Source organism: Diabrotica undecimpunctata, chromosome 3, assembly GCF_040954645.1.
Source record: "Diabrotica undecimpunctata isolate CICGRU chromosome 3, icDiaUnde3, whole genome shotgun sequence".
Classification (NCBI taxonomy): domain Eukaryota; kingdom Metazoa; phylum Arthropoda; class Insecta; order Coleoptera; family Chrysomelidae; genus Diabrotica; species Diabrotica undecimpunctata.
Window position 1 is genome coordinate 42721226 of NC_092805.1, and position 15750 is coordinate 42736975.

General features: G+C 32.1%; 1 protein-coding gene across 3 annotated transcripts in view; it reads left to right on the top strand.

The window, feature by feature from the left end:
* LOC140436732 (uncharacterized) overlaps positions 1–15750 on the top strand; it is a 172288-nt gene that overhangs the window by 118719 nt on the left and 37819 nt on the right. For all 3 annotated transcript variants that reach the window (XM_072525791.1, XM_072525793.1, XM_072525792.1), the window contains one exon: positions 14675–14946. In XM_072525791.1, the coding sequence (XP_072381892.1) occupies positions 14675–14946 (272 nt within the window). The remainder of the gene's footprint in view (positions 1–14674; positions 14947–15750) is intronic.

Consider the following 15750-nt stretch of genomic DNA (forward strand, 5'->3'; position numbering starts at 1 on the left):
CCTCGTTCATGCGATTTTAATCCTTTAAACTACACAGTTTGGTCGTATGTTAAGTAAAAAGTCTATGCTAGAGAGGTAAATTCATGGCAAGAGTTGTAAAACAGAATTCAACGTCACTTTAATGACATTTTAGCTGATACTAAACCGTTTAGAAGAAAGATTATTTAGAATACCTATATACGATAAACTTTGCAGACGATCAAGTAGTGATTGCACAAGACCAAGACGACCTCAGCTACATGATGAAGAAACTACAAGAAGAATATACCAAGGTTGGCCTAGATAAAACAGAGTACCTATCTATAAGTGAAAAAGACATAGAAGATCTACAGATTGATGACAACGTAACAATCAAAGGAAAGGATAAATTCAAATACTTTATAACCACGAAAAGGCAACAACAGAGGAAGAAATTACACAAAGATTAGAACAAACAAGAACAGCAATCCGACAACTTAACTCAGTATGGTGGGATAGACACCTAAATATGAAGACAAAAACACATATTTATAAAACATTAGTGCGAAGTATTATGACATATGGGGCTGAAAATTAGATCATAAACAAGAAAAACAGCAGTAAGATAGTAGCAACAGAGATGGAATGCCTGCGAAGATGCTGCAGAGTAACAAGAATGGATAGGAAAAGTAATGACGAAATAAAGCAAAGAACATCAATAGAAACAGACAGGAAGGAGAAAAAGAGGACGAAACCGAAACGAAGTAGACGACGCCATGAGTAAGAGAGGCCTAAACGATGGAGAATGGGATAACAGAGGGAGATGGAAACGGTTGAGCGAGGGAAGGCAGTGAATACTGTAGAATCCCTGAATATATATATACTATTTAGAAAAAAGAATAGACTTGTGTATTCGTGAAAACGGAGGACATTTTGAATACTTAATTTAATTGAATTTTATTTTACGTTCTTAGTCATTATTTTAATTTTCTTTTTGTGATTTTTTGTAATTAATAACTTTATCATTACTTTATACTAGCATCGGTTATTAATTATTAATTTTTAAATCAAAATATTCCCAAAACGGTACAGAGTATCACGTTTTAGCAACAGTACCTTTTTGATGTAAAATTATATGCTGTTTAAGTTTACTTGGAATTTTGAATAATCATTATATCATAAAAAAGTTATGTTCAATAATACTTCATACGAACCTTGTAACTAGCGCCCTTTATAAGAGAGTCAGATATACCTAAAAACAAATTTATGGGATGTGCTTCCAAAATATATTTGTATAAAATTTCATTACAATGTTGCTAGTAGTTTCGGTAAAATGTAAAAAATGTATAAATTTTTTTTCTTCAATGCCCTTTATCTTGAAAACGGATGGTGTTACAAAAAAATTTTACTAAGCAAACGCCAATTATTTTTTAATCTTTTACCTATCCTAGAGACAGTGTTACCTTTTTTTGAAACACTCAGTATATTCTTTTTAAGAATGCTTTCAGGGTATGTGTCATCAGACCTATTATACGGTAATCTAAACAGAATAATTTCTTTTTTTTGTAGGGTTATAAAGGTTGACATCAAGTATTCTTGTAATATGATTTCTGATTTATAAATTCTTTTGAATAAATCTACTAAAGCATGAATAGGCCCTTCTTATAAATTTAGTAATTCTTCTGGTTGGATTAGAACTCCATCTTCTAGTTCTCCTGGTATATGGGATACATCTAGGTCATCATCACCATCCTCTAGTTCATCCAGTTCACCATCGAACTCGTCTTCACTATCCGTCAAATTGAGAATTGCTTCCTCAAGTTTTTTTTGTTTAAGAGGTCTGAAGCGGTGAGGCATGGCTAAATCCTGCAAAAAAGGTATATTTTGTTTAAGCACAAGCAATTCAAAAGTAACCCACAAATATAGATAATAGATAAAATTGCAATACAATAACTGGTAAATAAAATCCACAGAACTATTATAAATCATTTGTACAAGCTTCCGCACGTGCTAATCGTGTGATGCCGATGCGAACAATATGGTTCGTTATTTCATTGAAAATAGCTTTAGACTGAATTCGACTTTGTTATCATTAGAGATAAGGTTGTAGCAGAATGTATACACTGCGCAGGGTAGCTTAAACGTATTTAAATTAAAAATAACTGCTTTGAAATCGAGACGTGTCATATCTGTTACACTGTGTAGTGTAGGGTTAAATAAACGGTCCGAGTATGACTCCTGGTTGTATAGTGGTATGGAGATTTCGTCGGTGTAGCTATCTTAAATTTTTACGGTATAGTGAGGGACAAGATCTATGCGAAATTTTAAAAACCGACCTACTGGTAATCCGATATTGTAACACAGACCCCCCAGAGAGACATTTATAGAGTTGTACTAATCTGTATCCAACATTCAAATAAAATTATCGGAGTGTTGAATTTCGAATTATTAATTTGTATACTTAAATGTTTTTACCAATTGATCGAAATACTGATTATTTTTAAAGTAAACCACCTCATAATATAGTATATAGAAAAAATTACCTTCACCTTTTTTCAAAAGTAAGACTGGCAAAATAAAATATTTTTTCAGTTACGAAAATAAAAATTTTGTTTTGGTGAATTTACAAGTTTTTTTTATTAACCGTGCTAAGTTCGTCAATGGACACTTAATATTAATATATTATACAGTGAGGTCCTAAAGTAACGGATAAATGTAATTTCTACGTAATTATAAAGTAGACGAAAACTACTGAATAAGGTCGATTTTTACGCACAAAATATAGATATACAATATACAAATGATCAGTAAATATCTATCTATCACCGTCCTAATATAATCGAATTAACAAAAACACCAATATATTTTTTTTCACACTTTATTTACATTAATATCTAACTTAAAAGATTTAGATGTAGCAACTAGCTTCATGCTGTGAATATGCGCGTACTTCATACTGTGAATTTTACAAAAATTCACTCTCATCAATTTTTCCCAATCGCGCCTAAAGAAGTATAACTCCAAAAATAGTATTTATTTACTTACATGTCACATGCGATGCCACAAAAAGTTACCCATTGGTTTTTTTAATATTATAAATTAAATGGTATATTAGCCACTTCGAAAATTCACATTCATTTGGGATCTTCTAGTTAGAGTTAACAGTGATTCCAACTCATCGTCATTATCGTTCTCTTCATCACTCTCGGCCAAATTAATAATTATTATCTTCAAAGCTGGGACATTTTTCCTGTAATATTTTTCAATCTTCTTTACATGTTCTATTGTATTTTGCCAGTTTTGAGCACTGATATTTTTGAACTCTGTTTTTATTAGTTCGACAACACTTTGGGCATCTTTTCGGGATGTGTTGGTCCTCCGGATATGGTTTTTTAACTGAGCCCATAGCAATTCTATGGGATTCAACACACAGTAATATGGAGGTAATCTTAAAACCATATGTCCATTGTTAGTGCTTAATTTATCTACAATATGTTCTTTAGTTACGACTTTTGTATTAAGAACCTGATTAGTTAATCTTTGGATTAGTTAATCTTTGGTGTAATGATCCTCAAAGTATAGGTCCTCTGCTATTAAAAATTCTTGAATTTCATCCTTCCTACTTTGTTTGGTTGGAATTTTTTTAATGCATCTGGAGTGATATGATGCATTGTCCATAACAATCACGCTATTTTTTTTTTAAATTTGGGAGTAATGTATTCTCAAACCACGATTGGAAAAGCGTCCCTTCGATGCACAAGAAATTTTTGTTAAAACCGCCGTTTGCTTAACAGCTTCATATTTGGTCATTTTTATAGAAAGTCCATCAAATACATCAAACACCATATTTTTCTCAGCTACACACAAATTCTTCCTTTGCTGAGTACTTGGCCCCTCACTTTCATTTTATCTTCTAAATTATCCGTAGTTTCATTTTTGTCAGGTAAACGCACATCACTTTCCCATGGCGGCCAAATATTTTTCTTTGATAAATACTAAATATATCACATCACTTTTTTTCGACAAACTCTGGCTGAAAGAACCACAAAATATACTGCTTAAGAATGACTAATTCCGTTATTTAAATATTGTGACAATAATCCCGCCCCATTTAATTATTCTACGAATAAGTACTTAACCATTACCAAAAATAGAAAATTGTTTGTAAATTTGTATTTAGGTCAATCGCAGAAATTTCTCTTAATTATTTTTAAATGTTATAAACAAAGACATCATATTTTTGATAACATTTCACAAAAATATTTAATGACGATGATTTGGAATAAGTTTTACTTCTTTTTGTGTATATCAATAATAAATAAATGTTCACTGACGAACCCACAAAACAAAATGTATACTTATTTTCGTAACTAAAAAATATTTTATTTTGCCAGTCCTACGTTTAGAAAAAAGATGAACGCAAGTATTTTTTTAATAGTATATTGCGAGATTGTTTACTGCTAAAAACCATTGTTCCGATCAATTTGTAAAAACATTTAAACAAACTAATAATTCACAATTCAACACAGCTCCGGTAATTTTATGTGAATGTTGGTACAGTAATGTCTCTCTAGGGGTTTGTGTTACAATAGGTATCAATAACGGATTATCAGCAGGTTGGCCTTTAAAATTTCGCATAGATCTTGTCCCTCAATATAGCAAAGATCTTTGAGCACGGCATTTTTGAAGATCCTAAGGGTGTGGCTTATTAATCTAATTAATCGATATTCTGAGCATTGTATTTTTTTAGTAAATACAGCGTTATATATTGCATTATAAAGTTTCACTACTACTTTTATGTTATCGTTAACTTTTAAGAATTTCTTTACCATTAAACTCATTAAATTCATTAGGTTGTCAGTCCACTTTCTTGCGTTTATCTTTTTCGGAGTAGTTACGAAGATTGATACTCGTACAACCATTTTGGTGAAATTAGTTCAGTTTTATATTTATACGATGTCAAAAAGATTAATTAGAATATTTATTGATTAATTCTTTACAAATTTAAGATCAGACAACAAATGTATCAAACACGTTAAACGATATAAAAAATTAGTAGTAAAAGCGCCGCCGAACGCTACTGAGATTAAAAAAAGTAAAGATGTGAACTAGTCTTCACAATTTCTGCTGGTATCAAACGATTGATTTATATCTATCTTAATTAGTGCCATGGTCTCCTTATAAAACATAAACCAGTCAGGTACCCAACGAACCATTCTAAACTATTTAACGTCCATCTGAAATCTGAGATTGACTGCTAAATTAATAAGAACGCGCTAACTCAGGCGGAGTAATATACACGTAAAAAGGTTTTAAAATATTAAAACTTATGTTTAAAAACTACGAAAGGTTTGTTATACATGATATTATTTATAAATGGTATATAAACGTAAATTGATATACCGAAAATAATTTTGTCTATAAAAAAAGCGTGACAGAAGAAAAAAAATAAGTATTTTTTTATTCTTAAGGCTGTTTTAGCAGTTCAAGCCAACTGCGATTTGAAATGGGCGTATCACTTACTTTTCTACACTGCTTACGCGAGACCATCTTTACTCAGTGCCGCCGGCCGACGGGTAGTTTAATGACAACAAATACATTATTCTCCATTCAAATTAGTTTTAACACGAACTAACTGACCGTACGTTCATGAGATTTGACGTCACGAAGGCGATAACGATGAAACTAAGCCCAATGATGAGTAACACGTTTCACTATTAGATTTCAGTATTTTTTAGCAATTTTCTTTAAAGTTGGAACACGCTTTTCTCGATTATTACTGGACACAGAAAGGTGAAACAAAAATCAACGATTACAGAAAAAAAAACTCTTTCGAGTGATGGGCGTAAAAAGTTTGGTTATAATAGAACGTTAAACAGTATATTCCAATTTTTCAACAGAAGTTTCAAAAAAATAAAAAAAGTAAAACCATCAGTTTAAAGGCAACATAATTTCGAATAACGTGTCCAAATTTCGAGACATTTTATCAGTAAATAACAGAGAAAACACTGTCCCTAGGTTTTGATGCACCGATAAAACAGCCTTAACGTATATGCACTTATACAGATACACTCATTCACTGTCTATTTTTCCAATTGTCTGTTTCTATATCGTCTTTTTCCCTATTGACTTCCTTTTCTTGCTGCTTATTTAGGCTTTGTTTTTTCCGTTTCTTCTAAATCATTGTCCTCGATGTCTTGGCTTAGATCTTCTTCTGTTTTCTCTCTATTTTGCTCTATTGATACATCCTGACTATCTTTTTCCTCTGTTTCGGTATTCTTCTCCAGTTGCGAGCTGTCATCTGCTGTATATACCTCATCAGCTATGGTGTCTTCACCACCGGTATTTACTTCATTTGCTATTGTTACCTTTCACCTTCTGTTCTATCTTACTTATCTTTATTACTTACGAGAGTTTCATTTTCTATTTGGTCTTCTTTATCTTCTCCTTCATCGGAGTTTTCATTCTCTGTTTGCTTAAGTTCTTGTCCTGAGCTTTCATTTTCAACATTGTGATTTTCTTTTTTATTGTGTTTATCCAATATTTTACTGTCATCTTTATCATCATTATCAATCTTATTTTTATCTTGATCTATCAATCTTAATCATCATTAACTTCTTTTTCACTTTTCATTTCTATTTTCTTATATTCTTTATGAGAATCTTTATTTTCTGTTGTTTGATCTATATATGAGATATCAAGGTGTATTGCATTTTCTTCATCGGAGGGCTCTCTTTTTTTCTGTTTACTCTCTGTCTTATTTATCGACATTTTCGTTCCTTATACAACAAATAACCCTTAAGATAACAAATAAGAGTCCACAACTAAATCTCACTTTTTTATTTTATGGCAGGTTAGCGGCTTTTTCTTGCACCCTCCGGCTTTTCTCAGCGAAAAGTCCTTTAGTTCACAAATTCCCTGCCGCAACGATAAATTTACTCAGGGTCATCGAGTATCCTGTTTTTCTAATACCTAGTTTAAAACAAAACATTTGTCCATCGTTATTCAAAAACTCAGGTAATATTTCTTAAAATCTCTGTAAGCGGAACAAGGAAAAAACAGACAGTATATAGTTCTCCCCTTCGAAAACAACCTTTAGCCAAAGTAAATAAAACCTCGTAGTGGTTTAAACTACTATTTTAAAAAGCAAAAGATAGAGACTATATCGATTTTTGTGACCTACTTTGTAAAAAAGACCATTCTACAATATAAATAAATGTACATATCTTTGAATTAAGTAACTAAAGCTTTCTTCTTCCCTTTCTTCAAACTGGCTATAGGTCAATCCTTACAAACTCATAAGGTATATTTTATGGTACTACTTTAACTTATCCTCACAACTTTATTGAATCGAAATAATAATACGAAAATCAAATTTCGATCCTCCAGGTCTAGATTATGTTTGTCTGTCCGTCCTTCCGTCTGTCCAGTCTTATATTGTGAAAAAACTGTAATAGATAGACAAAAACTGATAACGAATTCCAATTCAGCACTTAAATTTATTGTCACAAATTGCAAAAATTGTCAAAACAAAAATACTCCTTTCCGGTTTTTAGAAAATTAATAAAAATAGTATAACTCAAAAACAACGATCGATACACTTTTTTGGTGTATATTAACAGTGAACATTTTTGTTGACCGTTTTATTTTTGACCTTTTTAGATGCAGATTTAGTCGTGGACCATGCACAAGTTGGTAAACATTAAAAAATCTCGTAAACGTAAAAAAATTGGATCAAAATAATTTCGATCCACAACTTTGCTTACACTAAAATTGTTATAATATAGTCCTTTTACTTATTGTAATTTATATATTCATAGTTATATATAAGTTATATAATTTGTATGTATTCTTATAAAACAAAATAAAGCAACTTTTTACTGTCCTTAATAAATTCTTTGGTGGTATTCCTTTTTTACTTAAGTATAAGTACGTCTATGTCGAGTAGTTCCATCTATGAGTTCCATTTACCATTTAACTAATTATTTGAACAGGTGAATAATGTCAGCATTCGCAAGGATACGTTTGACGAACATCGGTAACAACAAAAACGGACAACGCAGTGCATTTTTACGACGCCGTAATAGTTGAAAGATATTTGTAGTTAGCAAGGCTGCAGCATTAATGTACTTACATGTCGCGACAACTTTACAAAACATTTAATTAGAGTTAGAAGACGCTTTGTTAATGTACCTACAAAGCGTAGGTAATGAATATCATATTAATATAAGATGGTAATGTTATAAGATAAAAATAAGTTTTTTTTATTTAAAATTAGAAACTTGATTCAGCAAGTTGTCTGATCATCTGGCAATTTTCTCTTATAATTCCAACGCCATTTATTCAATCTGCTTTATTTAACCCGTAAGTGACGAGGTGCAATTTCAGTTACATTGAGCGTGATATGGAGTCGCACGGACTCCTTTTTAAAAAATAAAAAAAAAGCCTCCACAATTTCATCAATTAAAAAAAGTGTTTTTTTTGCGAAATTTAGAATATATATAAGGTTTAAGGGAATACTAATCATTAATTTTTATGCAAAAAATAAACAAATGTATTTGAACCACCTGACAACAGGTGAACCACACTAGTTTTTAACAAGATTTATTTTCGTTACGATTATTTTGAAGCACATTTTGTGCATATTTTCTTACTACATGATAAACATATAGGCTTTTTAAAATCACAGCATAAGTAAAATGTCTTTCTATGAAGTTTAGAAGGGCATAAATAGCAATATTTCTGAATCTCAAATTTTTCTTCGAGTAGAAATTTTACTGGTTCTTCGAGTGCAAGTATTCTTCTTCTCGAGTTTCTTATATCTAAGCTACAATTGATATATACATATGAATACAATAAGATTGAGAACACTAAAGTGTTATGTGTGGTCTCTATTACTATATGGCTGTGAGACCTCGACATTAAAACAGTATGACGTCAACAATTGAAATTCATTTGAAATGTGGATGTACCGCCGAATACTAAGAATAAGCTGGACCAGCAGAAGTACTGAGAGCAATGAACACACGCCCTCATCTGGTCAATACTATCAAAATTAGAAAGACGTCATATCTAGGACACATAATGCGCCATAGGGAATTTGAGCAGCTCCAGGTAATATTAGAAGGCAAGATTGAAAGTAAAGGGGGCATAGGACGAAAGAAAAAATCTTGGCTACACAAGAGGAAATGAATTAATTCATCAAGCCCAGAACAGAGAGAAATTTGCCACATTGATCGCCAACCTCAACAGAGAAGGCAATTAGGAGGAGGAGGAAGCTACAATTCTAGGATTTTCAAATCGTTTCCCCATAAAAGATTCTGTCAGGCTCTTCGCTAGTGCCTTTATGAATTTGATTCGGGGTGTATTTTCATTATTTTTGAAATAATTAGACATGACAAATGCATTGACACAAGTCATATCTAATATTTGATAAAAAATAGCCATTGGCCAACGTCGAGTACTCCTTGATTAGCTGTAAATGATGCATTTCTCATCTAGTGCAGCAACGCCCTTTTTGTTGAATTATGGAATTATATTATTTCAGGTTTGTTACTCTCAACATCCGTAGCACGATAGTGATGCATAGAGGAAATGAGGATTACAGCCTTGTTTCTCTTAGGAATATATGAAACTAGCGTTTCATGTTTTAAAAATCCATATAGTGCAAAATCAACTTGTTTTTGTTTGTTTGCCTTAAATTCTGGAGGTATTTCCCTTTTTGATTTTCTCATGGTTCCGACATAGGTAAGGCTTCTAGACTGTAACTCTTTCACTAGCCGAAGAGAAGGAAACCAATTATCTGCAGTAATGTTCCTATTACTGCCAAATAGAAGTTTTGATAGACGAATTACCGATTGTGTGTGTTTGGTTATTTTTTTTTTTTAATTTGAAAGACCAATTCCATCTTTTCCGGTATATAAATAGCCATTATAGGTAAATTGAGTCTTAGCATCAGTTATCAACATCAGTTTAATGCCATATTTGCGTAGCTTAATTGGTATCTACATCCGGAACTTGCACCAGCCCCTAAACCCGATTAACATCCCATCAATATATGTATTTTTCCCAATGGTAAACACATCTTGACAATTTTTAAAAAATATTTCAAAAATGTCATTAATATCAGCCGCTGGTGTTTCTTTCAGTATTTCTTTCCTAGATGTGGCATCATCAAACCCTAAGCAATTTATCATAACACTAAATCGTTTTCCGCTCATAACAGTCCTAAAAATCTCTCTTCCGCTTACATCTGCAGTAAACATGGCGCCAATATCTTCGTCATTAGATTAATAGATCGCGGTATATATTAATAGGCCCATCAAAGCTCGTATTTCAGCAGTATCCGTATCTTTCAAATCTGTTCGTGTTTCTACAGTAAATCTTGTTCGAATTTTTGCAATCTTTATATTTGTATACAGCACTATAGTATTTATCATAGCTTCAGAGATGAGAAGGTTTTCCATATATCTTCTGGAGTAGCTTCATCTCCTAGAGTACGAAGGGATGAAGCCTGAATAGATGAAGACTTTTAATCCTGGTGGGTTATGACTATATTATGTTGTGGAGTTTGCACATTCTTTACAATTTCATTTACCGGCCATTTTTGTCGATCATTCACATATTAGTATTTTTTTCCAATTTTATCCTCATTCTCGTGATCTAATTCTTCGTCAACATTTTTATTATTTGGAAAATATTGTTCATTATCATCACTTTCACTTGAAGATAGATATTCATGTTCTTCTTCGATATCATATCTATCTTCTATATCAGACAAGTCAGATTCTTCCTCAATATACCATATTAAAACAGAACTTTAAAAATGATTGTCTAATGGACTAACTTTTTTGATGTACTAGGAACCAAATCTATCTAAAAATAACAGGTTTTACACAAAAATCTTTAATTTTATAACAATTACAAAATTTACCTTAACGGTGAAGTGGAGTCACTGAGACTCAGATTTCTTATTTGAACGTGTTCACAGTACTAGCTGAATACCCACTGAATACCAATAACTACCAGTAGTGACTTAAAGGTCTATGAGCTAGCGCAAGATTCAAGGTCACAAAAGATACAACAACTTCTAAAGTACTAGGAGTCTGCGGGTTAAGTTAAATCTATAGACATCATAGACATATAATACAAATAGACTGATCGCTGCAATCCATTACCGTTCCCCCAGGACGACAGAGAAAACTGACGCAAAGTAGTGAATGCATCTTTTTCTATTGGGCTGGGTGTATCAACCATGTGACCTTGCCATTGGTCATTATTTAGGTCACGTAGTCAAAAAATTTGGCCTATTATACAAAGACGCAGGGACGGTTTTGGGTTAGTTTTCTCTGTCGCACTGGGGGGACGACGCAGTATTGCAAGGTTCAGTCTATTTGAATTATATGTCTATGACAGACATAGATAGACTGTTGCAATACAGACCCGTTCCCCCAGTGCGCCAGAGAAAACTGACGAAAGCAGTCCCTGCATCTTTTCTAATGGACTGGTTTTATCGAACACCTGACCTTCCCAATGGTCATTTAGGTCACGTGAAAATAATGTATTTGCAATTCATGCAATTCATCGCCACATCAAAATATCCTGTGACAATGCTTATACAAAATAAGTGATAGATTCGACCGTTACTTGATGGAAAGTCATTTTATACAATGCCGTAATCTGTATAATATCTAAAAAGAAACTTCACTAAGGAATATTTTTTTAGAGAAGTAAATGAACACGTGTTCACTAATTAACTTCATATCAATAACCGAGAAAGAAAAGTGTCAAGTCAAACACAGCAGTGATTTATAATTCTGGAAAAACTCACTAAGTACCATTAATAAGTTTTAATGAGTTTTGACTTTAAAACATTAATGAGTTTTAACTCTACAATTTATTCGTATGTAAAAAGTTACAAAGTTACTAGTTTTGACTGCTTGATATTTTATATATATTAACGGGTTAGTGATTTTAACACGTTTAATGTTAAATAACATTAAACAATAGTAATTAACGTTTAACACAAAAATAGCCATTTAGTAACTAACAAATTCAGCAAGTATACTATAATTCCACTATTTGGAAGAGTGATTTCATCGTTTGAAGGCAGAGAAGTGGGGAAAGACGTATGAAAATCCAGTCGCGTACACTCACTTTCATTTCAACGTTAATTATATTATATTTTTTAAATATTATTTGTTCGAAATAGGCCACAATATAAATTTATTTACAGGTTTTACTGACGTTTCGATCTCTATATCCAAATACCGTTTTCAAAGATATACATGATAGTTACATATATTTTATTTGTTTATTATTATATATTTATATAATATTATTTATATAATCTTATATTATTTATTTTCATTTTTTTTTCTTTAAACTTTAAAAACGGTCTCTGGAATAGAGATCGAAACGTCAGTAAATTAACCATAGATATATTGTGGCTTATTTTCAAAATTCTCCCTAAAAATACAGAATTCCACAAGCAAAAAGCTATAAAAAATAAATATATCGATCATTTATATATTTGAAAACGGTCTCTTTATAGAGATCGAAACGTCAGTAAATTAAACATTTGAATATATTTTGTGGCTTATTCCCTACATTCCCCTAAAAATACAGAATGCCATAAGCAAAAAGCTATAATTGATGGATTCGACCGTTACTTGATGGAAATTCATTTTACATAACAATAAAACAATTAATACTTTGTTTTTAAAACTTCCACACAATTTATTATAAAATCTTATCACTACAGCTGTTTCGGCAGAAGGCCTTTCTCAAGTGATCTATTTTTGGTATGCATTTACACTTTTTGTCTTTAACGAAACCACTTTATAGACTTTAACCAACTTGAGACAAACAGTTCTCCCCTCCTCAACCTATTTGGTTAAAGAGACTATAATGTGTAAACGCATACCAAAAATAGATCACTTAAGAAAGGTACTCTGCCGAAACAACTGTAGTGATAAGATTTTATAATAAATTTTGAGGAAGTTTCGAAAACAAAGTTTTCAGTGTTTTATTGTTACAAAAAGCTATAAAAAAACAAATAAATCTGCAGAAAGCTTACTGATGCTACCCGGTTGTCGCGGAAGTTACGCTAAAACGTCTATTGCCGTGACCTGACCAGGTTCTAATTTTGTTAAGATTCTCTTAAACCAGCGCTCAAATACTTCGGAAGTCATTTCTTCATGATAATCTCCTGTTTTTCTTGACTCATATTGAAGCAAACCATCATCAAGGAACCCTGTATCACTGCCTATATGGATAATGATTAAACGTCGTCCCTTTCCTGATGGAGCTTTTAATCCTGTAAAGCAGACTTCTATAAATGCTTAGCGTTTACCTTTGACATTTAAATCTTGCTAATCTTTTCCAACAGTATGATCTTCGTTAATCCAGGTTTAATCCAAATAATATGTTTTCCATTCAATGCTGCGAAGTGTGCGTATTTCTTTAAAATATTTTCTTCTCCACACAATAATTTCTTTTTTTTAATAACACACTTTTTCTGTTTTTACATATCGAAAGTTTATTTCGCGCCTAGTTTTGATTAATACTCTACGAGATATCTTGGGTAAAAAGTAATTGTTTTCGAGCCCTTGAGAAATTTTTTCAGTGTTGGAATTTTACTCCGAAAATAAAATGTCTTGTTTCGTCATACAAAACAATGTTTTTTCTACCTCTCGTTTTACGTTTTACTTGCTTTTTATTTTCCGATGTATTTTTAGGCTCATGATAAATACAGCTAATGGATACTTTTGTTAAATTGCTACAAATATCGACCGCTTGGCTAATATTTGATGCCATTTTTCTGCATCATGCAATTCAATTTCTTCATATCGTATCACTACCTTCTCTTATGACGTTAACATTTTGCTGTCTTCTCTTGGAACAACTCGGTTGTTCACCCAATGTATTTTAATATTCACAGAATATAATTAAAAATTTACTATAAAACGACAAACTCCAATAACACTAGGATTATCACCACAAACTTCAACCGCAAAAAATATAATCACAAAAGGCAACAGAAGCACTCCCGCCAGCACCGCCTATGTAAATGAACGTTTCTTGCTTCGGCAGGTGCGGAAGCATTTGAGATATGGCTATGTCGGAGAATACTTAAGATCCCGTGGACTGACCGAGTCACAAATGAGGAGGTCCTCAGAAGAATGAATAAGAACCGAGAGGTACTGACCACCATCAAATCTCGAACTACAATTCTTCGGACATATTATGCGAAATTAAATCCAGATATGCTCTCCTTCAAGCCATCCTGCAAGGAAAAGTATTTGGAAAACGAGGTTCACGAAGAAGAAGAAGAACATCTTGGGTAAAGAACCTCAGAATCTGGTTCAATACAATATTTGTGCAGCTTTTCCGCGCTGCTGCAGATAAGATAAAGATTGCCATGATGATCGCAAACATTCGTAACGGATAGGCACATCAAGAAGAAACAGAATGGGTTATGATTTAAAACTACATTCCTATCAAGGTTCAAGGTTTCAGATTTCCTTTCTACTTTTTCTGTTATTGCACATTATCGTAATGCCATGATAGGTAAAATGTATTTTTAGCAAAACAAGTGATTTAACTTGATTAATTCATAGTCCAAGGGTTTAAATCATAAATATATATTTAACTAAAATATAATTTAGAAAAATATTAATATTTAATGTTTTATTTTTTCTCATATCTTTTTTAGAACCAAGATGCTCATCTTTTCTCCTCCCCCTACTATGCCGCACCGAGGTTCGACCACTAATTCTAAATGATATGGGTCAGAAGCCCTCCCGTCAACAGGGTCAAAGCATAAACAAGAAGTTACCTTTTGCGCTTTTTTCACACAAGAACGAAACCACTCAGAATCTTAACCCTCAACAACCTATTAGATTTCAGTACAAAACGAAAAGGAAAAATAACATCAAGGATTTGAATTGCATCAAGCAAAATCATGTAAATATAGATAATGTACATGTAAGTATAAAAATACACTAATCTTTGGAGTTCTGTATACATCTTAAGGAATTTCAACTTGGAACAATTTTTATCTTTATAACTCGAATTTCGTGATTTTCTCGATCTAACAAATTCGAATACACAGTAATGTTTTTTTATGGCTCCTCCCTTTGTTCAGTATATATTTTAAATTTTGTTTTTCTCTGTATATATATTTCTTATTGGGCCTTCTTACTGAGGTTAATCCAATTTCTGATATTACTCAGCAGATTTCTTTTTTTTTCCAAGCCTTTTCTTCTCTCTACTCTTCCTTGCATGATGACGTTCAGAAGAGAGTATTTATCGTTTCGAAGTATGTGGCCCAGATACAGTGTTTTTCCCTTTTAAATTTTGGCTAATGTTGACTTGACTTTTATAATATCTAATATTTTTACATTTCCTGCCAATAAAATTTGAATTACACCTATTTTGGGATACGGAGATTCCATATTTGATATTTGCAATGTTGCCAGATTTGCTGTTTCTCTTATATTATTAGTAACTTTGGTTTTTCAAATTCATCACCCTGTATATTTAGTCATTGTTGGAATCTCCTATTCAATACGAGTTCAACTATATGTAACACTTATGATTTTATGTAGTCTGGAAGGTCTTAAATACATAAAACAGAAGTATGGCAACGCCTAATTGTCTCAATCAATTTTTTAATACTAACTGTTTTTAATTTTCAACTACGATAAAACGTAACAATTGATAGATTACATTTTTTAATATAATGGTTACTTTATCAAGTGTTCAAAATGTGCTCCATTTGTGAGTTGA